This window comes from Arachis duranensis, chromosome 1 (assembly GCF_000817695.3).
Source record: "Arachis duranensis cultivar V14167 chromosome 1, aradu.V14167.gnm2.J7QH, whole genome shotgun sequence".
Lineage (NCBI taxonomy): Eukaryota > Viridiplantae > Streptophyta > Magnoliopsida > Fabales > Fabaceae > Arachis > Arachis duranensis.
The window spans coordinates 93,124,752-93,146,811 of record NC_029772.3 but is presented as its reverse complement, the minus strand read 5'-3'; the positions used below and the strand labels follow the sequence as shown (position 1 = coordinate 93,146,811).

At 41.2% G+C, this 22,060-nt stretch overlaps 7 protein-coding genes across 7 annotated transcripts; all 7 read left to right on the top strand.

Moving 5' to 3' along the window:
- Positions 1–1,875: 1,875 nt before the first annotated feature.
- LOC107461940 (uncharacterized) lies at positions 1,876–3,099 on the top strand. The gene has a single exon (XM_016080498.1). It carries the CDS (start codon positions 1,876–1,878, stop codon positions 3,097–3,099), a length of 1,224 nt encoding a protein of 407 aa, XP_015935984.1.
- A 788-nt stretch (positions 3,100–3,887) lies between these two features.
- On the top strand, positions 3,888–5,363 carry LOC107461949 (uncharacterized). The gene has a single exon (XM_016080506.1). It carries the CDS (start codon positions 3,888–3,890, stop codon positions 5,361–5,363), a length of 1,476 nt encoding a protein of 491 aa, XP_015935992.1.
- An 80-nt stretch (positions 5,364–5,443) lies between these two features.
- On the top strand, positions 5,444–5,889 carry LOC107461957 (uncharacterized). Its single transcript, XM_016080512.1, has 2 exons — positions 5,444–5,521; positions 5,596–5,889. Exons 1-2 carry the CDS (start codon positions 5,444–5,446, stop codon positions 5,887–5,889), a joined length of 372 nt encoding a protein of 123 aa, XP_015935998.1.
- A 6,578-nt stretch (positions 5,890–12,467) lies between these two features.
- On the top strand, positions 12,468–15,653 carry LOC107461645 (glucan endo-1,3-beta-glucosidase 14). Its single transcript, XM_016080189.3, has 3 exons — positions 12,468–12,953; positions 13,615–14,648; positions 15,446–15,653. The coding sequence occupies exons 1-3, from the start codon at positions 12,875–12,877 to the stop codon at positions 15,512–15,514; spliced, it is 1,182 nt and encodes a 393-aa protein (XP_015935675.1). The 5' UTR covers positions 12,468–12,874; the 3' UTR covers positions 15,515–15,653.
- Positions 15,654–16,416: 763 nt separating this feature from the next.
- Positions 16,417–17,304, top strand: LOC107461663 (mavicyanin). Its single transcript, XM_016080212.3, has 2 exons — positions 16,417–16,702; positions 16,805–17,304. Exons 1-2 carry the CDS (start codon positions 16,543–16,545, stop codon positions 17,125–17,127), a joined length of 483 nt encoding a protein of 160 aa, XP_015935698.1. The 5' UTR covers positions 16,417–16,542; the 3' UTR covers positions 17,128–17,304.
- A 167-nt stretch (positions 17,305–17,471) lies between these two features.
- LOC107461653 (mavicyanin-like) lies at positions 17,472–18,518 on the top strand. Its single transcript, XM_016080202.3, has 2 exons — positions 17,472–17,776; positions 17,865–18,518. Exons 1-2 carry the CDS (start codon positions 17,596–17,598, stop codon positions 18,203–18,205), a joined length of 522 nt encoding a protein of 173 aa, XP_015935688.1. The 5' UTR covers positions 17,472–17,595; the 3' UTR covers positions 18,206–18,518.
- Positions 18,519–20,438: 1,920 nt separating this feature from the next.
- Positions 20,439–22,054, top strand: LOC107461682 (blue copper protein). Its single transcript, XM_016080231.3, has 3 exons — positions 20,439–20,739; positions 20,829–21,275; positions 21,530–22,054. The coding sequence occupies exons 1-3, from the start codon at positions 20,568–20,570 to the stop codon at positions 21,949–21,951; spliced, it is 1,041 nt and encodes a 346-aa protein (XP_015935717.1). The 5' UTR covers positions 20,439–20,567; the 3' UTR covers positions 21,952–22,054.
- The last annotated feature ends 6 nt before the right edge of the window (positions 22,055–22,060 follow it).

Genomic DNA, 22,060 nt, shown 5'->3' with positions numbered 1-22,060 from the left:
ACTACATTATTTTTTATAATTAAAAATGACCTATTTTTAATATTATCAACACATGTTTATGAGTTTAGGAATATTTTATTATTCCGTTCTAATAAGGTATTTTAAATAACTGCAAAAAATTTTACTAGTCATTTTTTTTGCTCAAAGTTTTGATCAGAGACTCTAATCCAATTCTTAAAAAACTCTTTAATAATTTTTGTAACAGCTCAAATTTTATCAGTATACATCAACCAAATGTACTATATTTATTATGTAAATTCACAGTCAAAAAATAAATTATGTATAAATTTTATATTTTTTTATATAAAACATAAATATTATTATTATAATAAATAATTTTTAGTCTACTCAATCTCTCTTTAATATAAATTCTGCCTACTAAAATGTAAAAACTTTAATTTTTGGAGGAACTAATTATCTCTATATAATACTCGTGAAATTTAGTTTTGTTACGGCCTGGCCTAAAGGGAACTTGGGCCGACCCGACCCACAAACCACCTGACCTGGACGGTCGGATGACGCACTCATAACCGACCCGAACACGCGTTCGGGACAGCTGGCCGCCACAGCTGTACAGGGAAATTTCGAGGAAGGCGCCCTCGTGGGACCCACATCTGACATAGTATATAAGGGGAGGGTCCTACCCCTCCCCCAAGGTACGTCACACATTCCACCTAACCTATTTCTCGCTTGCACACTAACTGACTAGAGCGTCGGAGTGTCTTTGCAGGTGACACCCCACCATCCACAACAAGAGAGCTCGGCTACTCGGCAGGTCCGATCCCAGCGAAATTGCGAGCGAAGCGTTCCCGCCTCCTCAAATCTCCACCCAAATCGTCTGGTAACCGCACAACCGAACATTGGCGCCATCTGTGGGAATGCCTAAATGGACGTCGTGCCGGGCTTTGGAGACCAAGGCCGAACCGCCGGCGCAGAGGGGGCAGCCTCTGTCGCCTCACCGGGAGGGCAACGAAGGTCCCCCGACCACGCACTGAACCACGCACAAGGACGCGAGAGACACGACCCTTCGGAGGAACTGGCGGTGACAGCGCCAGAATAATGCAGGAGCTACGGCATAGTGTCCAGAACCTAGAACGACAACTAGCCGATCAGGAGCATGATCGACGAACCACCGATCCTAGCTACTCCCCGTCCCCTGAAAGCCGGGAGAGAGATTCCCACCGGAGTCGCCCCCGGCATGCCTCCGCTTCCAGAACGGAAGCGGAAAGCACCCGAGAAGATTCGCCCATCCCGTGAAGACGAAACGACACAATCATCTACTCCCGAGGCAAGGAAACGCGCCCCACGGGACGAGATCGCGAGGACGGAGAAGGAAGACCTGTGAGGACACAGCGCCCCGTGATAATGGGCGCCACCCCGTTCCATCGGTCCATCCTCGAGGTCCGGTTGCCGAAGCACTTCGACAAACCAACGGACATGAGGTACGATGGAACCCAAGACCCTCTGGAACACTTCACGGCCTTCGAGGCTAGAATGAATCTGGAGGGAGTAGGAGATGAGATGAGGTGCCGGGCCTTCCCGGTCACCCTGGCAGGACCTGCAATCTGATGGTTTAACGGCCTCCTGCAGGGATCCATTTATGGGTTTTCGGACATCAGTCGTGCCTTCTTAGCTCAATTCACAACACGAATAGCAAAGGCAAAGCACCCGATCAACTTGCTCGGGATAAACCAAAGGCCCGGGGAATGCTTAGAAATTGACGGCCTAACCGACTCGGTGGCCAGCCTCTGTCTGACGAACGGCCTCCTCAACGAGGACTTCCGAAAACACCTCCCCACGAAACCGGTTTGGACGATGCACGAGATCTGAACGGTTGTTAAGGAATACATAAATGACGAGGAAGTCAGCCAGGTCATGGCTGCCAATAAACGACACTCCGGCTACAATCAACCTAGGCAACAAAGTAACGGAGAGAGACAGAAAGAGCAAGCCAGAGAGGGAGGGCCGAGCAAGGCACCCAGACTGTTTCCCCGGATCAGGAAATTCACCAATTACACTCCACTCACTCTCCCCATCATGGAAGTTTACCAACAAATAGCCGAGAAAGGAATCTTGTCGAAGCCCCGACCACTCAAGGACCGTACGGGGGGAAACAAGAGCCTCTACTGTGACTACCATAAGGGTTATGGGCACCAAACACAGGACTGCTTTGACCTGAAAGATGCACTCGAGCAAGCGATAAGGGACGGTAAAATAACAGAATTCTCCCATCTTATAAGGGAGCCGAGGAGGCGACATCGCAACCAAGACGAGGAAGGCAAGACCCGGTCGGCAAAGCGGCGACAAGAGCCAGAAGACAAAGACCACGGTCTCACCATGATAAACGTAGTAACCACCAAAAACACCGCACCAAGGTCGAGATCGGCGCACAAGAAAGACGCCAAGGTCCTGGCGGTCTCCTCCTCGCCGATGCGAAGCTCTAAGAAGCCCCCATCTATCTCTTTCGGCCCGAAAGATCAGTGGTTCGACGAGACCCCCGAAAATCCACCCATGGTCATCACGGCCAGAGTGGGAACTGGCCTCGTCAAACGAATCCTTGTCGACACGGGGGAAGACTCGAACATTATGTTCTGCAACGTGTTCGACGCACTGGAGTTAAGGGACGCCGACCTATCGACTCATCAGCACGGGGTCATCGGATTAGGCGACCACTTCATCAAGCCAGATGGATTGATATCCCTGCCGATTTCCGTGGGACAGGCCCAAGGCCGAAGATCGGCAATGGCTGAGTTCGTGGTTCTTCAAGATTCCACGGCCTACAACATCATCCTGGGGAGGAAGACGATTAACGATGTTGAAGCGATAATCAACATAAAGCTACTAGTCATGAAGTTTGTTACCGACGACGGATCCATAGGGTCCATTAGGGGAGACCTAGAGACGGCGGTCGTTTGCGACAACGCCAGCCTCTCCCTAAGGAAGAAATCTAAAGAGGCGTCGGGGGTGTTCCTAGCTGACCTAGACGGCAGTGTAGACGACAAGCCCAGACCAGAACCGAAGGGGGACCTGGAAAAGATCAGGGTCGGTGACATGGAAGAAAAGTTCACGTTTGCAATAGAAACCTTCCACACGAATTGAAGGAGCCTCTGATAGAAATGATCAGGGCCAATGGGGATTTATTCACCTGGACACCGGCCGACATGCCGGGCATAGACCCCGAAGTCATGTCACACCACCTGGCCGTCAAATCGGAAGCACGCCCGGTAGCCCAGCGGAGAAAAAAGATGTCACGGGAGAGGGCAGAGGAGGTGGCCAGGCAGACGGTCAGCCTCCTAGAAGCAGGTTTCATACGGGAACTAGACTACTCAACCTGGCTCTCGAATGTAGTTCTGGTAAAAAAGCACAGCGGCAAATGGAGAATGTGCGTAGACTACTTCGACCTCAACAAGGCATGCCCTAAAGATTGTTTCTCCCTCCCTAACATAGACGCACTCGTCGATGCGGCGGCGGGCTACCGGTATCTGAGCTTCATGGATGCCTACTCCGGCTACAATCAGATACCGATGTACCGACCCGACGAGGACAAGACAGCATTTATAACGCCTGGGGGAACTTTTTGTTACAAGGTGATGTCATTCGGCCTAAAAACCGCAGGGGCAACATACCAAAGGCTGATGAACAAAATATTTCGCGACCTCATAGGCAAGACAGTGGAAGTCTATGTAAACGACATCCTCGCGAAAACTACGCGACCCGACGACCTCCTGAATGACCTGGCAAATGTATTCGCGTCTCTCCGACAACACGGTATGAGGCTCAATCCCCTCAAATGTGCCTTCGCCATGGAAGCTGGAAAGTTCCTAGGGTTCATGATAACCCAAAGGGGGGTAGAAGCTAACCCTGAGAAATGCCAAGCGATACTCTAGATGAAGAGCCCGGGTTGTATCAAGGACGTCCAGAGATTGGCAGGACGACTCACCTCGTTATCCCGTTTTCTCGGAGCTTCGGCAACAAAAGCCCTACCCTTCTTTAACCTCATGAGGAAAGGGATAGCATTTGAATGGACGCCCGCATGCGAAGAAGCTTTTAGACACTTCAAGGAAATCCTGGCGACACCCCCTGTGCTCGGAAAGCCAAAGGTCGGGGAGCCGTTATACCTATACCTCGCCATAACAGGAGAAGCCCTGGCTGCGGTTTTGGTACGAGAAGAAGGAAGGGCTCAACAGCCAGTCTATTTCATGAGCAGAGCCCTACAAGGGGCAGAACTAAGGTACAACAAACTGGAAAAGCTAGCTCTAGCACTCCTGACCTCTTCGCGGAGGTTAAAACAATACTTCCAAGGTCATCAGATTGTTGTAAGGACGGACCAAGGAATCCGACAAGTGCTCCAAAAACCAAATTTGGCAGGAAGGATGATGACTTGGTCCATTGAACTTTCCCAATATGACATACGGTACGAACCCCGGCAAGTAATCAAGGCACAAGCGATGGCTAACTTTTTGGTAGAAGTGACGGGGGATCCAACCGAAGAGACGAACACACGGTGGAAGCTCCACGTGGACGGAGCCTCCAATCAGACGTCCGGGGGCACCGGGATCATCTTGGAAAGCCCAGTCGGGGTCGTATACGAACAGTCGATCAAGTTTGAATTTCCCATCTCGAACAACCAAGCAGAATATGAAGCCCTCATAGGGGGCTTAACCCTAGCAATGGAAGTTGGAGCGACAAGGTTGGAAATATGCAGCGATTCACAAGTAGTCACCTCCCAAGTAAACAGGAGCTACCAAGCCAGAGACTCACTATTACAAAAGTACTTGGAGAAAGTTAAGAATTTGAGCCAGAAGTTTGAGGAGGTCACGATCCACCACGTTCCAAGAGAAAGGAACACACGGGCAGATATCCTATCAAAACTGGCTAGCACGAAACCGGGAGAAGGTAACCGATCTCTCATCCAAGGTATGGTGAGGGAGCCGGCGGTCACTCTGCACCTATCAAGGCTAAGCCCCTCATGGTTGGACCCCATCACCAGCTTCTTAGAAAACGGCAAACTCCCCGACGACGAAAAAGATGTTAAGAAACTGAGAAGGGAAGCAGCCAAGTACGCGATCATCCAGGGGCAGCTGTTCAGAAAAGGACTCAACCAGCTCCTATTGAAATTCCTACACCCTGACCAAACGGACTACGTCCTCAGGGAAGTCCATGAAGGGTGTTGCGGCCATCACATAGGGGGCAAAGCCCTAGCAAGAAAATTAATCCGAGCTGGATACTATTGGCCATCAATGATGGCAGACGCTAAAGAATTCGTTATAAAGTGCGTCAAGTGTCAAGAGAACGCCAATTTCCACAAGGCACCGGCCTCCGAGCTAAGCTTGTTAACGTCTTCCCGGCCATTCTCTCAATGAGGAGTCGACCTCTTGGGGCCCTTCCCGATTGGTCCTGGACAAGTTAAGTACCTCATAGTCGCCATTGACTACTACACCAAATGGATAGAGGCCGAGCCGCTGGCCAGCATATCCTCATCCAATTGCAGGAAGTTCATGTGGAGGCAAGCGATAACACGGTTCGGCATCCCGAAGGTCGTTATCTCGGAGACAAAAGTTCTCCTCAGTTGAGCACCCCCAAACAAACGGACAGGTTGAGTTCGCAAACAAGATCATCCTGTTAGGACTTAAGAAGCGGCTGGATGATAAAAAAGGTGCTTGGGCCGACGAGCTCGCCTCGGTTCTCTGGTCCTACCGCACAACCGAACAGTCATCTACCGGAGAAACTCCCTTTCGACTAACATATGGGCTAGACGCGGTAATACCCGTGGAGATCGGGGAGCCGAGCCCACGACTACTTTTGAAGGGAGTGGAGGAAGCTGTGGAGAAGGACCTAATAGACGAAGTCAGAGAGATGGCCCACCTGACGGAAACAGCGCTGAAATAAAGAATGGCCCTGCGCTATAACACCAAAGTACTCAGAAGGGAGTTTGAACCAAACGACATCGTCTTAAGGCGCAACGACATCGGCTTACCGACCCCGGGAGAGGGCAAACTGACGGCAAACTAGGAAGGTCCCTACAAAGTTAAAGAGGTGATCGGCAAAGGCACTTTCAAGTTGGAAAGGCTCAATGGTAAAGAGATCCCAAGAACGTGGAACGCGAGCAACTTGAGAAGGTTCTACTCCTAGTGCGCGTGACGGTTTACCGACCAAACGAGCTAAGTAGTCAATCCATGAAATTGTACTTTTCACTATGGCTTATAGACCTTTTGTGCAATTACCGACTAACATATACTTGTCAAAAGTCTCATTTGTTTACTTTTCTTGAACAACCCATTGCGCAAATGAACTCCACACAACGCGATGATAATACGCGGCCCCGGGACTAATCACCCTGGGAGCCCGTCAACTACCACAACAACAAACGGCTACACTAAAGAGCCATGACCTAGCTCAGCCAGAATACCATCAATACGGTAAAACTAGTACGATTGACAATGGTGAATATAAACGGTGACACAACCAAACGAACAGGAAAGTGTTAGCTACAATAAGACGGGCAAACGACCCAAAAATTGTTCACAAAAGTTAAACAAAACAGCTTACGAAAAGTTTCACGAAGTTACACAATATAAGAAATCATTTCCTAGGCATGTCAACAATCTTGCCGTCTTTAATCATCTTGAAGACACCAATTGCCGACGTGTCGAAGTCAGGGGCAACGATCTTGACCTGAGCCTTTAGGGCTTCCTCAGTCGCCAGTATTGCACCTTTCCCCTGCTTAACGACCTCCTTATACTTTGTTTTCCAGCCCGCGAGCTTAGTCTCGACAGCCTCCTTCGCCAGAACAGCCTCGTCGCGTTCTTTCTCTAGTGCGGTGACCCGCCCTTAAGCCACACCGACTTGACCCTTCAAGGCCATTTTCCGCTCGACAAGTCGTGAAACGGTGGCATCAGACTGTTCTAGTTTTTTCTCAGTAGCAGAGGCCTTATTTTCAGCAGCCTGGAGCTTCTCATTAGCTTGGGTAAGTTGCTCCCGAAGAGTTTCAACTTCACGCTTAAAAGCATTGTTGGCCTTCCCGGCAGATTCCAACCTCTTGCGGAGAGATCCCATCCCAGACAGCTCAAACTCGGCCTTCCGAGCTATCACTGCGCCGCGCAGGAGGGTACGATACATCCACCTCGCTTGCCCGGCAAGAGATGACTCGTGGAAATGCTCTTCAGTGCCGGGAATCAGCTGCGCATCTATGAAATTCCCGGCGTCAAAATTTTTCTCCATCACAGTAAGAACCCCCTCGGGACTACTGGACATCTTCCTCCTTTTGAGGCTGGGCACCTCTTCCACATCATCGTCGGTCACTGGGTTGGACATCGAACCCCCAGTACTGGCCACTTCGCGAAAGGGAGAAACGCGCACCTCTTTGTCGCTGCGAGCCAGGGCATCCTGAACCGAGTTACCGACCTCATCGGCCACAACCCCCTGATCGGAAGTGGCCTTGCTCTTGTCCTCGGGGGGAGCAGCCGTCTTCTCATTGGCCGCCTCGTCATCACTCGCGCACAAAAAGGTCTGGAACAAGTCAGGGAGACCCGTCACCTCGGCAGACATCCCCACTGAAATAGGAAAGGAAAATTGTTTAGTCGCAATGAAATATTGAAAAAAGCAAGAAACTAAAAGCAAAGCAAGTTAAAACTTCTCACAAATATAGTTCCGACCGACTTTCCGATCACCCATGAGGAGGTGAGGATTCACATGATTCCTCCCGAAGACTGCCAGTAACACATCGGCAATCTTCCTATCCACCGCGGACATACCCTTGTAGGATACTTTAATAAAGGCATTGGATCCCGCCCCGAAGCTCTAATATGTCAGGATGAGGCGTGCCCCCTCTAACGACAACCAAAAAGGATGACGACCCTTGACGGGGCGGACCTTGAAATACTTATCTTTGAACCTGTGGTAAGAGTCCTCAAACAAGCCAAAAATCCTCCGACCTTGGGCAGACCGAAAAGACATGAACCCCTTCTTATGTTTCCCTTCCTTCGAAGGGTTTGTAAGGTTGAAAAAGAAAAGGAAAACATCCACGGACACCGGCAGTTCGAGATATTCACAAACCATCTCGAAACAGCGGATTGAAGCCCAACTGTTCGGATGCAGCTGCGACGGTGCCACGGAAACCCGGCCCAGAAGCGCCATCTGGAAGGCGGAGAAAGGAATACGAACCCCTACTTGAGTAAACATGGATTTGTAAAACCAAATCCAATCGGCAACTCGGGGAGCGCTGAAGTTGATCTCGTATAGACGCTCGTGGAGAGCCGGGACGAAGACGTCGTAGTTGGACTCCTCGTCGGTTCCGCCGCATAAATACTCATTTTGACGGAACTCGGTGAGCTCCTCCTCGCCCATTTGATTGGGGGAGTCCCTTAAATCGGAAACAACCCAGGCGTAGGGGTCGTACGCCGCGGGAGAAGGGGAAGCCCGGGAGGCGATGCGAGCCATACCTACATGGGCACCACCCAGTTAGTCTAAGAGGTCGGGTGCTCGGAGTGAACGCCGAAACTACACATAACCTATTCTGCAACTAAAACTAAACACGGCCAAAGGGTGAAACCCAAACAAAACCCATCCTAACACAGCAACCTCCCCCTAAAGCGCCTACTTAAGATCAAGGATCAACCATCATGCAAAGTTAAAACAAACAACATGCAAAAAAAGCAACGGCAGAAGCAAAAGAACAACGAAAGAAGGTAAAAAGGATGCACAATTACCTGTATGAACTGCGAAATCCGAAAGGAAGACAAGAACAACGCCCTGGAGTCACTAAAGGAGAAGAAGATGGGGATAGCTGAATTGGAAACGAAAGGGTAAATGTCAGATGAACACTAAAGGCATCACAAAAGTGTTTTAAAACTGCCACCAAAAGGAGCGAGAAAGCCGAGGGGCATATTAGTCTTTGCACGAAGGGTTTTAAACCCATTATGAGCATTTATTACTCGACACGAAGAACGAGGCAATAAATGATCGCCCCAGCAACAAACAGGCACGCGCACAAGAGGCACGTTTCCCCCACGGACAGCCGACTTGGCGACAACGCATGAGATCGGAGACAACACGCCACCAACAGCCCACGCGACTACTGCTGACGTGTTGGGGGCACTGTTACGGCCTGGCTCAAAGGGAACTTGGGCCGACCCGACCCACAAACCACCCGACCTAGACGATCGGATGACGCACTTATAACCGACCCGAACACGCGTCCGGGACAGCTGGCCGCCACAGCTGTACAGGGAAATTTCGAGGAAGGTGGGTTCCGCCCTCGTGGGACCCACATCTGACATAGTATATAAGGGGTCCTACCCCTCCCCCAAGGTACGTCACACATTCCACCTAACCTATTTCTCGCCTGCACACTAACTGACTAGAGCGTCGGAGTGTCTTTGCAGGTGACACCCCCACCATCCACAACGAGAGAGCACGGCTACTCGACAGGTCTGATCCCAGCACAATTGCGAGCGAAGCGTTCCCGCCTCCTCAAATCTCCACCCGAACCGTCCAGTAACCGCACAATCGAACAAGTTTGTAATATCCTCTGTGAGAGTCTCAATAAATATTTAACCTATCTTTTATTAACTAAATATGTAAAATAATAGTAAGCATGATGCTAATAAAAGGTGAATTAATAATTGGGTTAGTATATATTGAATAATTTATATACTAAAGAATTGGGTATTTAAAAAGTCTTGCAGCCAAAAAAATTTAGTAATTTTGATCCACAACTGTTAACATAAATATTAAGTTATCGTTAATAAATAAAATTTATTAATTTATATATATACATTTGATAAATATAATTATAAATTATATTGATTTATATATATAAATAATTATGTAATTTATTTATAAAAACATAAAAAATATTAATAAAAAATAAGAATATGAGAAAGCATAAGAAAACATTTTTTTAATAACGTAAATAATAGGTTAAAAAAATTAATTTTAATTTTAAATAGCTTTGCTAGATAAACAATGGAAATTGTAAATAATACAAACAATAGATTGCAATTCTAGCCCAATAAAATTAAAAACAAAAAAATTCACTCGTAATTACTCCTATCAAAAATTTTATTTTTCACATTTCAATTTTTAACAATCTCCTTCTTACTCTGTTAACTACTGCAACACTACACTCCCAAACCCTCTCATCATCAGCACTTCATTTTTCACTAATCACACTGGCCTGCGTTAATCCATTTCTCACAGCAAGCATCAGTGTCGTTGCTTCTTCTCTACCCAGCTCTCTTATCAGTAAAAAAAATACATATAATTAAGAATAAAATTAACCATCTACATGCCTAGTAAAATGAACATCAAGTATAATTTAATTGTATATACTTGAATCAAATCCAAAAAACTAAACATCTAATTTAAAATGAAAATAATCATCTACATATCTAATAAAATGAACATCCAGTATACAACGGTACCAATACCACGTCTACAACTTGGGACTTCTAACAACGACAATTGTGAACCGTGATCACAAAACAACAACAGGAAGAGGCTACGGAAGGCGCACAAGACAGTAAAAAAACTTATGAGAGTGTGGCTATAGCAGCATCTGAGAGCGGTGCGGGTACAGTGGCTACAGCTGCAACTACACGGGTGCTGGGGAGAGCAGCGTTTGGTTGCGTCTGCAAGGGGTGGAGGGACAGCGGCATTTTATTGCATCTGAACGGCGTGAGGCGGAACGGGGTGAGGCGGGACGGCGACGTTCTATTGCGTCTGGACGACGATTTCTGGTGACGATAACGAATTGTGGTAGTGGACCGAATATAAAAGATGTATAGTAAACGACGGATGTAAGACAATGAAATAACCGTATGAATGGAGAATGAAGTTACGTGCAAATTCTTATTTTTGAAAATTTAAAATTAATTAATTAATTAATTAAGGATTTAAATTAATTTATATTCTTTTTTTAATTTGTTGTTTATGTTATTTATTATATACATTATTTTCTTATACTTTTTTATTTTAAAATTCAAATTTTAAATTAATCGTATTTATTCATGTTTAGTAAACTAAAAAAATGAAGTTCATTGCTCATAATTTTCGTTATTTACCTAATAAAATTGTAATAATATTTGTTAATGGTAAAACTTTTATCATTAGATATTTTGTATTAATCCAATTATTCAATGAGTAGTGCTAGGGAGCTAATGACCTAAGCGTATAATGTGTATAATAGACTAAATCTTTGATCCACGAATAAAATGAACATCACTCATACTATCCAGAATAACCATCCGAATATCAGGGATAATAAACATTTCATGTCATAAAATCACTCATCCAAAGAGTTTAAGTTGATTTTGGAGTTCATCAAGAATCAAACTCTTGACCTTTCAGATCTAAAACCCTAATATCATGTCATGAACCCACTCATTCCAAAAGCGTAATCTGATAGGATAATATAACACTAATGATCATATCTCTAATACTTTCTAAACCTCCATTATACGCATCGTATGTCTAGGCCATTACCTCTCTATACTTTCTCTTATTCAATATATACTAATTTCTACACAGTTCAAAAACACAACATGAATTTATGAAATTCCAAGAACTTTGGCCACATTTGTCCTTTGTTTGTGTGGGAATTCTTTTGGAGAAAAAAATATGGCATTTAAGAAAAGTAGCAGAGTGCAGAAAAGTGAAAGATGGAGAAAAGAGATTGAGGATATTGTTTGTTGTTTTGTAAGCGCTGGCACATAATATAACCGACTCTCTGCATCAATCACCAAGGTCGGCTACCAACGTTGGAGGCGCGTGAACTCCACGTGCCAAAGTAGAAGCGGTGGGATTGAAGTAAACAATGACTTGACATGGAAAATACGAAACCACAGACAGAACCTAAAACATGGCATTGAGAAGTTGAATGAAAATAATAGTAGGCAGTAGGCACTAGGCATTGACCAATTGAACCAAGTTCAGTAAAATTGGAAGCTACACTCTCATCTTCTCACAAAATACGCATTATTTATTTCTTGTTGAATGTAATTTAGCCAATTATTAGATGCTGTCATACAAATTTGTTTATGTAATTACAATTTATTAGCGACAACTTTTAAATGGACAGCAACGAATTAGTCCTCAATTTGTCAAGCTGAAAAATAACATGAAAATAAAAAATTGCACTAATCATTTAATCAAATTATACCTTTTATTTTCTTACATTTTTTTAAAATTAAAAATAAAATTCAAATTCAAAATTTTTTTATAAAAATAAAAAATTATATTATTTAAATTATACATAAAGGAAATTCTTCACTGTAATATAATGAACAATTATTTTTATTAACAATTCTTTGTTGAAAAGAAAGATACTTATTTTTCATGGTATGAAAAGGGGATCAGTTATTGTTGCAACCTGAAAATAATTGAAAACAAAAAGAAAGAAAGATTCAAATAAAAAGAAAAAAGAAAATAAAGAGTTTATGGCAGTTTTGGAGACTATAAGAAGACCAAAACCACTCTCCGTGTTCCTTCCTTTTGGCTTTTCCCTTTCTCTTCATTCTTCCACTCTTCAACCACTGCTGATTCCCAAGTCTCTCTCTTTCTCTCTCACATGCTTCAAATTAGATTCAAAGATCGTAACTTTGGCATTCAGAGAGAGTAACTGTGTCTGTGTGTGTGTGTGTGTGTGAGAGAGAGAGAGAGAGAGAGAGAGAGACGATGGAAGAAGCGCTGAAGGTCTAGTTCAACGCACCAAACGCAGAAAGCGGGTTCCTTTGTTGTCTTATGGCATGCCTCTCGAAGAAGAAGAAGAAGCACTGCCTGCAACTGCAACCACTCTTTTCAATTTCCAATTTTGACCCTCTTTTGGACCACCCCATCATCATCATCATCAACTCACTCTCACTACACCTTCTTCATGGCCAATCACATCTCTTCTTCTTGCTTTCTTCATGGCCCCTTTCACCTACTCTTCCTGCTCTCCTTCGCTCAAATGGGTACTTTCTTTATCTTCTTTCTGTTTCTGATTTCAACTTTTATTGATTACTCTTATGCTCTTTTCCTTCTTTCTAATTTTTATGTGTACTTATGCTTCTGTATCAACATGGGTCTGTGCTTGGGTACTTGATGATTTTGTTTCGCTTAGTTTTGGATCGTTTCTTGTCATTTTCATCTTAAAATTTGAGTCTTTTATGGAGACCAAGCTTTCTTTCTGTCTTTCTTTTCTTTCTTTGGCGTTTCACTTTGTCTCTTCTCCAGTGAGAGGTTTTAATTTTCACTTATATATGGATATGATTAAAAAATAACAAAAAATGATGATGATGATGATGATGATGATGACATTAGTTGGTCTTTCTTTACTGATTTCACCTGGGACCACTGTTCCTTTGATGTAGGATGATTATTCTTATTGTATCAATTTGTAGCTCCAATCTAAGCAATCTAGGTTGGATTTTTCCTTATGGAGTTTTCAAAGTTCTAACTGGATAGTTTTAGACTTTGACTTGTCATATGCATATAATTAGCACCAATTTCATTCATTCAAATCACTGTGAATAGCCACATGATGTTGGCTTATACAAATTGATTCTAGTGATATGTTCATTACAGTCACATCATGTTAATGGGAGCTATTTCCTCTCCTTGTTTGATTTTCAGTGCCCTTAACAGTGCAAACATTCACCGGAACATACGGTATAAATTATGGGAGGATTGCAGATAACATCCCCTCACCTGATCAAGTTGTTACTCTTCTCAGAGCAGCAAAAATAAGGAATGTTAGAATCTATGATGCTGATCACAGTGTTCTCAAGGCATTCAGTGGAACTGGGTTTAATCTTGTTATTGGACTTCCCAATGGGCAGCTGCAAGACATGAGTTCGAACGCAGATCATGCTCTGAACTGGGTCAAAGACAATGTGCAGTCGTTTCTTCCGGGCACGCCTATTCGTGGAATTGCTGTGGGGAATGAAGTTTTGGGTGGGGAAGACTACAGTTTGTGGGGGGAACTTTTGGGTGCTGCAAAAAATATTTATAACGCTACGAAGAAACTTAATCTACATGAGCAAATTGAGATCTCTACGGCTAACTCGTTTGCTGTATTTTCGAATTCATACCCTCCCTCCTCTTGTAAGTTTAAGGACAGTGTTACTCAGTATATGAAGCCACTATTGGAGTTCTTCTCACAAATTGGCTCTCCTTTCTGTTTGAATGCTTACCCTTCCCTAGCCTACGCAAGTGATCCGGAACATATAGATTTGAATTATGCTCTCTTTCAACCGACAAAGGGAATTTATGATCCGAAGTTTCGTCTGCACTATGATAACATGCTTGATGCTCAGATTGATGCAGCTTATTCTGCTTTGGAGAATGCTGGATTCAACAAAATGGAAGTCATAGTTACTGAGACTGGGTGGGCCTCGAATGGAGATCCAAATGAAGCCGGAGCAAACATGACTAATGCGAGGACGTACAATTATAATCTGCGTAAAAGGCTTGCGAAGAGGAAAGGAACTCCACATAGGCCTAAAAATATTGTGAAGGCATACATCTTTGCGGTTTTCAATGAGGATTCGAAGCCTGGAGCAAGTTCTGAGAGGAACTATGGACTGTTCAAGGCAGATGGTAGTATATCATATGATATTGGGTTTCACGGACTTAATGCAGCGCGATCATCTCACTTATCTCTGAAGGTACCATAAATTTCAACTAATGCTTGTTTGTTTATTTTATTTTATTTTTTAAAAGCTCAATTAAATGTTTTTGCACATCCAGAAAAAGGAGTGTCAACACAAGTTTGCATTTTTTTTCTACTTGCCATTCATCTGTTGTAGGCTGGTTTGTTTTTATTCCTAGGAAAACAAAAAGACCATGTTCCAAGGTTTTTGGAATATATGCATATACAAGCTATTTTCCTTTTGAGTTGATGATCTTATCCCTCTAGGAAATTTGTGTTCATGTGTGAAACTATCTAGAGGATCAACAATCAAGTTGGTCATATAATTCTTGGTGGTTGGTTGTGCAAACACGGATGTAAACCAAAACCTTCTTCTTCAATGTTTGCAACGGACTCGGAAGCTTCCTTGTTCTTTTCGACAAATTCCAGCAGCTATTTATGAATGCTGGATTTGTAGATAGATTTCCTTCACTATATTTCTTGGCTGTATTTCACCTTTAGCCTCATAATAGTTCCTTGGAATTTTGTATATCATGATTGTGATAATTAAGTCTAAATTAATGAGACAGCATGAGAAGCAATTCAACCCTTAGTAAGGCCATACCCTTAAGAAATTAGAAATCTTTATCATGAGTCATGAATCATGATTGTGTTTGTGAATTACAGAATATTAATTTGTAGTGTTTTGAGAAACAGATGTCTCTTTATTCTTCTGCAATCATTTCAGTGAAAGTTTACAAGCATTAACATTGAAAACATTATGTGATTACAAGTGGTATTAACTGGTTCCTATTTGATTTTACTGATTTGCAGAGTATAAGTGCTGATAGCATGGCCACCATGATAGTATCTCTGTGTGCTTTGATGCTGCTGATTTTCTGATGAAGGGTTTTGACATGCCACTGTATACAATTTCATTGTCATATTCTCATAAAAAGCAATATCAAAAAATGCTGATGTCCTTTTTTTTGAACTCAATATTCAGCAAATGCCTAATCATTTATATATACATTCACATAAAGCATTTTCCCATATTTACTTGGATGTGGTCTAGTATAAAATTTATCATTTGTTTTAGGGGTTTTGTCAACAAAGAATATAAAGTGGAATGATGTTATTGAAAATATAAGATTCTAAAGTTTCCAATTATATTAAATAGCTATAAATTTGTCTTTTTTTCTATGAAATCTGTTTATTTTTTATATTCTGAGAGTATACGTTAAAGTCTTACCAAGATTCAACATGTTTAGAAGTGGAAAAAATAAAAGAAACAAAATTTATGTCTTATAAAATAATAATAAATGGTGTGTAATTTATATGGTATCTCACGGAAATACTACTGCAAAATACCGGCTCACCGCCTATATAGTCTATATGGATTAAACGACGTTAGTAAATTCTATCATATATCTATATTACGAAAATAGATTTTCTAAAATTTTTTCTTTTAATTGATATTCTCAGGTGTAATCTTTTATTATTTGACATTTTTTCACATGTTTTTTTGTTTCACTTAAAAAATATATGATGATAGATTATCTTTTACAACAATTAAAAAAAATTAAGAAGATCTATTTTTTAATATATTAATATACATAAAAAGTTATAAGATGAAATTTGTGTGTTATAAGAACAAATGAATATTTTTACTCTGAATTATTTATTTTGCGAGTATAATATTTGTTTCTATTTTATTGATATTTTTGAAATTTAAATTCAAAAGTAATGACTGATTTTTATTGTCTTCCAATATTTCTCGATATCATTGTCTCTATGAATTAAGACAAGAATGTAATGGCTTAACCTTAGCCTTTTCTCATCTCAACTCTGCTTCCATAACCATATGTTGCAACTTGAACAAAGATAAGGTCATTCAAACTCTTCTCAACACACACATTTCTTACACTTTCATGGCTACTAACATTGGAATTCTACTGCTACTAATTGTGGCATCATCACTAGCACAAGCTGCACAGCATGTAGTTCCATGGATGATTCCTACTACTCAAGGCTCCTCCTTCTACTCCAATTTGCTTGCTAAAACTACATTCAATCTAAACGACATTCTTGGTAAGTACTCAATCTCTTTGCCATGCAGAATTATTGAAAACATTTTGTTATGTCATGTACTCTAAGAAGTAAGAACTACTTGCTTTCATTTCTTTATTGCAGTCTTCAACTACACAACTGGGACACATAATGTTGTCACGCTTTCAAAGGATGATTTCAAAGATTGCAGTGTCAAGAACAAGATGGAAACATTTGAGGTTGGACCTACAATGATCAAGCTCAATCGAACCGGAGAATACTATTTCGCCTGCGCCTTCCCGGCTCATTGCTCTCTTGGCCAGAAGCTTAGTGTCAATGTCATGGCCTCTTCTTCTTCCCCGGAGGCTGCACCAGCCGTGGCTCCTTCGTCCCCGGCGTCACGCCTCTCTGTTGCTGCTACTTTCTCTGTTCTTCTCATGCTCATTGCCATAAGCATCTTGTTCTAGAATTTGTATCAGCTTGATCCATTTTAGCATGAAAGCACTTCCAAGTTATGTGTGTTACAATTTTACTAGGGTGTCTCATTGTTCATGTTCATGTTTATTTTGTAAGCTTTTGTTTCCAGCTGCATTGAAAATGGAATGAATTAATGAATAAAATGATACTACTATGGATTTTTTGTAGCCAAATAATTCAAGGACAAAGACAGGAGCATTCTTAAAAGTTTATATTAATTTCTAGTGACTTGATATTTGATATATCAGCTAAATTATGCTCATATTTAATAACATACTTTACATGCTTATTTTACTGTTTTCCATCCATTGACTTTATGAATGATCCAACAACACTTGTGTATAAAAAATTCAAACCAAGTAGGCAACTGGCAATGGTTGCTTCAATTCTATATCTCTTCTTTATATATTCAATAGAACACTTAGAGAATACAATTCCAGCCCTTTTCTCTTCAGAAGATGGGTCAATTGAGGAAGAATGTTGCAATTATTGTTGCAATGATCATGATTGTTGTGACAGAAGCTGAAGAACACATAGTTGGAGGAGAAAGCATAGGGTGGACTAGTTATCCACCTGGTGGTGCTTCTTTCTATTCAAATTGGGCTTCAAACCATACTTTCATAATGAATGACACCCTAGGTAAAAGAAAAGGAAAAAACATTCATATCTAGTTTTACATTTTTGATACATTCAGAACATTTATTCTTGAAGTAACTTGATTTTGCAGTGTTTAAATTTGAATCTGGGAGCCATTCAGTGGCAGAACTTACAAAGAATAACTACGAAAAATGCGACGAAAATGACAAGATAGAATTCTATGTGATAGGACCAGCCAGAGTGACCCTTAACCGTGCTGGAAGGTTCTATTTTTCATGCACATTCTCAGGACATTGCAGCAGTGGCCAAAAGCTAAGTGTTGAAGTAGTCACTGATAATTTTTCTTCTGCACCAAGAAAAGCTCCTTCTAGTTCTACTCCTCCTCCAAGTGGCTCATCCGCTTCTGTAGCTTCTACTACCTTTTCTATTTTCATTACAACCATTACCTTCAAAACTTTGTTTCAATTTTAGAACAGTTCTTATTGTTGTGACTTGTGAGATAGCAATTTGTGGCATGTTGAGTTATAACTTCATATGGAGTCAGAGTCTCAAAGAATAGTTTGTTTGGAACAAAATGGTGATGGATGATTAGAGTGATCAAATATATATTCGACATTTGAGTTGTCTTTGTATGATCTTAAGGTCAGGGGTTCAAACTGTAAAAGCAGCTCATCAGGTTAGACTATGACATTATACTATTTGGGTGCGACCCCTTCTCGAACCCTATGTTAACAAGGCCTTTTAACTCATTTTTAATATGTGTTTCAATGCGTATTCTATATTAGTTATTAATTTAGTGGTTGACTTTTTTTTATTTTAATGTTATATGTAAATTACTCCAAGAGTCATACATTACAAACTCTTCAGAAAATTGAAATATTTTAGAGCAAAGTTGCAATTATGTATAGGCATAGAATTTATACAACTATGGATTTCAGTATTTTTGACTTTGAGCATTTTACAAACTAAAGACCTTAGCTTGTGTTTAAGAAACTTTAATACCATGCCAACAAGAATGGATTTCTGCTATCAATGATTCCAATTTTTCTCTTGTAGAAAGCAAGAGAATTCAAAATAAGAGAGATACAAATTTATAATGTTAAATTAAGATATAATAATATGTCATAATGTAGAGTCTATAGCTTCTTAATTAGAAGTGAAGCTGCCATTTTTGACAAACTTGGTCGCTTTAGATCAGGTCATAACATGTGAAAACACAACAGGTTTAGTATTTTTTTATTCAATTGAATATTGCTGCATCACCGCCATTATTTTGAAGTTTGAACTGAACACATTTATAATTCCAGATTAATTAGTTAACTAATGATGAAAACACATTACCTCTTGGCAAGTCAATTGTATCATCGGTGTCAAGTCAACTTAGCTTTCCTTTGCCATGAAAATAGCAATTATAATACAATATTATTATTATTATGACCAATTCTAGAAGTGCTATGCCCCAATCTTCAATTCATATAGAAAGAAAAGTAAAAGAATATGGGACAATAAAGAAGTGATCATTATAGTGCTAATGAAACTTCAAGGGAAGTTCTGATCCGGGAAACTCACCAATAAATAAAAATTCTTAGACTTCTTCAAGCAGGAACTTGTGACTCAAAAATAATAAATAAAATATCATTTTAAAGTTTGAGTGGTTTATTCTATGATGAAATCCAATTCATGTAATTGGGTGGTCACCACCCAAAATTGCACATTTGTATCAAAACGTGCTTGTCACAAAAATTTTACTTTAATTTAGCCATTTCTTTTTAGGTGAATGCTATGGTATTTAAAAAGTGGTGTCTATTTATTAAAAAGGGTTAAAAATTAATATTTAATTTAAGAAAGATAAAAATAAATTATTTTTAAAAATTCAAAACTTACCACAAAAAATAAGTTAGACAAAAGTTAAACAACAATTGATAGATACCATCGAATTAGCTTTTTTTATCTTAAAAAATAAATGTATCTGAAATATATATTTAAATTTACATAAAAGAAAATAAATAAATAAATAAAAATATACATAAAAGAATAAAAATTGGTCATTTATACTTAAAAAATTAGAAAAAAGTTTGATAGATTCTTAAAAATTATGTTCACAAGTCAAAATTGTTCTTGTTTGAAAATAATTTGAGGAATTACTAATTGTATAGGTACAATTTTATGTCACCTTAATATAAGGTTAAATAAAGCAAGAATAATTTTGATTTGTGAAAATAATCTCTTAAATTATATGGAGCAATTTTATAATTATTTGAGTATACTCTCTCATCCGTCTATTTCTATGCTGTTTTGAACGGTAATAGCAGTTGTAAATGCTAAAGAGGGTTGGTTATGTTACAAACAAATATAATGAAATTACAGCATAATCGTCAGCATGGCGTTGTGTTAAGTTTGAACTTTGAAGGTTCATGAATCAAGGGAAGTTGGAATTTTCCTGGCAGCTTCTCCATTTGGTGGGTCCCAATTCCCAAAAGCATTGAGATTGAGTCTCATGTTAACAGCGTTAGAAGCATAAAAGTCAATAATGGTTTGGTGAACTGAACTAGCCTTAGTCTCTCGTCTTTACGCGCCTAAGTCACAAATCTCGGCACCCTTCAACTAAGTTTTAACAATAACCATAACAACAATTCTGTTGACCAAATCACTTTACTAATTTCCAACACACCGCCCAATATTCATATTCATAACATTAATAAAATAAACTCTTCTTCTGTTTTCTCTATAAATACAAACACAAAACTTAACCAAAGAAAAGAAGAGTGCTAGAAAGTAGAAAGCAATTAGAAGAGCAGGGGCGATTTGAAAACTAAGAACACATATATTAGGCATGGCAAGGAACTTGGTGTTGGTGGTTGCAATAGTAGCCACGCTTCTCCATGGCTCAGCAGCTACAAGTCACGTGGTCGGAGACTCCACTGGATGGACCATCCCCTCCGGCGGCGCCTCCACCTACACCAGTTGGGCTTCTAAACAAACCTTCAAGCAAGGAGACACCCTTGGTACAAAACATACAAAACTATTTACATATATACCGTTTCAATGGTGTGCATCATGCTTATTGACATGAATTCATTTTTGTTGATTGCAGTGTTCAATTTCGCCAACGGTCAACACGACGTTGCAAAGGTGACAAAAGCAGCATACGATGCATGCAACGGTACAAATGCCATTACCACCGTAACAACCAGCCCAGCCACCATCACGCTCAACCAGACTGGCGAGCATTACTTCATATGCGCCTTTACTGGTCACTGCGCCGCCGGTCAGAAGCTCGCAGTTAACGTCACCAAGGCTTCTTCTCCTTCCCCTGCTCCTCAGCCTAGCTCTTCACCCAAGGCGGCTAGCCCTACCCCTGCCCCAAAATCAAGCTCCCCTGCCCCCACTCCGGCTTCCGCTCCAGCTTCCGCTCCCGCTTCCGCTCCGGTGACTTACACCGTTGGAGGCAGCTCAGGATGGATCATTCCTACTAGCGGCGGCGCTTCTTTCTACACTTCTTGGGCTTCCGGCAAGACCTTCAAAGTTGGAGACATTCTAGGTATGATTTTTTATTTTTTGGAAATTTCGGGTGAATTTGATAATCCAGAATTATTCCATGAGAATTAAATTAAAGATAGAAGCTTAGATTCAGTGGATTTAACGTAAAATTGATAATTAAAAATTTATTAAATAAAAATTAATTTAATTAATTTTTTTTAAACTATTAAATTCATATAAAATTAATTGAATCTGAATTTTTATTATTAAAGATTACTTGTAATATTTTAGTAACTGTTTGAATGTTTATTACAGTGTTCAACTTCGCAAAGAACCAACACAACGTGGAGGAGGTAACAAAGAACAACTACGATGCATGCAGTACGAGTTCTCCGATCGCAACCTACAACGCTTCACCGGTCAGAGTCACCCTTAACAAGACCGGTGAACACTACTTCATCTGTGGATTTTCCGGCCATTGTGCCGCTGGTCAGAAGCTTGCCATCAACGTTACCGGCGGCACTAGCAGCACCCCCTCTTCTCCTTCCCCTTCCCCTTCCGGCAGCGAGACACCTTCTCCGGGTTCTTCACCTTCCAACCCTTCTTCTCCCTCTCCGGCAGGTAGTTCCGGTGGTAGCACTAGCCCACCACCAAAGGACTCCGGTGCTTCGTCTCTCAAAGCTTTCGGGTTCTCTGCCACTCTGATCTCACTAGTTGCTGCAGCATTTTTCTGTTAGAGATGATGAAGAACAGAGATTGATGTTATCGTTATAGTTCCGAATTCTGATTGTTTTCGTTCTCTCATCGTGTTTCATAGATTCAGTTCTTTTTTTTTTTTTGGCAGTT

Excerpts from the sequence above, each read along its gene's own strand:
- LOC107461940 (XM_016080498.1), top strand. The coding sequence starts at position 1,876 with ATGGCTGCCAATAAACGACACTCCGGCTACAATCAACCTAGGCAACAA.
- LOC107461949 (XM_016080506.1), top strand. The coding sequence starts at position 3,888 with ATGAAGAGCCCGGGTTGTATCAAGGACGTCCAGAGATTGGCAGGACGA.
- LOC107461957 (XM_016080512.1), top strand. The coding sequence starts at position 5,444 with ATGGATAGAGGCCGAGCCGCTGGCCAGCATATCCTCATCCAATTGCAG. Across the intron at positions 5,522-5,595 it reads TGGAGGCAAGCGATAACACG|GTTGAGTTCGCAAACAAGAT; the intron begins GTTCGGCATCCC and ends ACAAACGGACAG.
- LOC107461645 (XM_016080189.3), top strand. The coding sequence starts at position 12,875 with ATGGCCAATCACATCTCTTCTTCTTGCTTTCTTCATGGCCCCTTTCAC. Across the intron at positions 12,954-13,614 it reads GCTCTCCTTCGCTCAAATGG|TGCCCTTAACAGTGCAAACA; the intron begins GTACTTTCTTTA and ends TTTGATTTTCAG. Across the intron at positions 14,649-15,445 it reads CATCTCACTTATCTCTGAAG|AGTATAAGTGCTGATAGCAT; the intron begins GTACCATAAATT and ends ACTGATTTGCAG.
- LOC107461663 (XM_016080212.3), top strand. The coding sequence starts at position 16,543 with ATGGCTACTAACATTGGAATTCTACTGCTACTAATTGTGGCATCATCA. Across the intron at positions 16,703-16,804 it reads CAATCTAAACGACATTCTTG|TCTTCAACTACACAACTGGG; the intron begins GTAAGTACTCAA and ends TCTTTATTGCAG.
- LOC107461653 (XM_016080202.3), top strand. The coding sequence starts at position 17,596 with ATGGGTCAATTGAGGAAGAATGTTGCAATTATTGTTGCAATGATCATG. Across the intron at positions 17,777-17,864 it reads CATAATGAATGACACCCTAG|TGTTTAAATTTGAATCTGGG; the intron begins GTAAAAGAAAAG and ends TTGATTTTGCAG.
- LOC107461682 (XM_016080231.3), top strand. The coding sequence starts at position 20,568 with ATGGCAAGGAACTTGGTGTTGGTGGTTGCAATAGTAGCCACGCTTCTC. Across the intron at positions 20,740-20,828 it reads CAAGCAAGGAGACACCCTTG|TGTTCAATTTCGCCAACGGT; the intron begins GTACAAAACATA and ends TGTTGATTGCAG. Across the intron at positions 21,276-21,529 it reads CAAAGTTGGAGACATTCTAG|TGTTCAACTTCGCAAAGAAC; the intron begins GTATGATTTTTT and ends TGTTTATTACAG.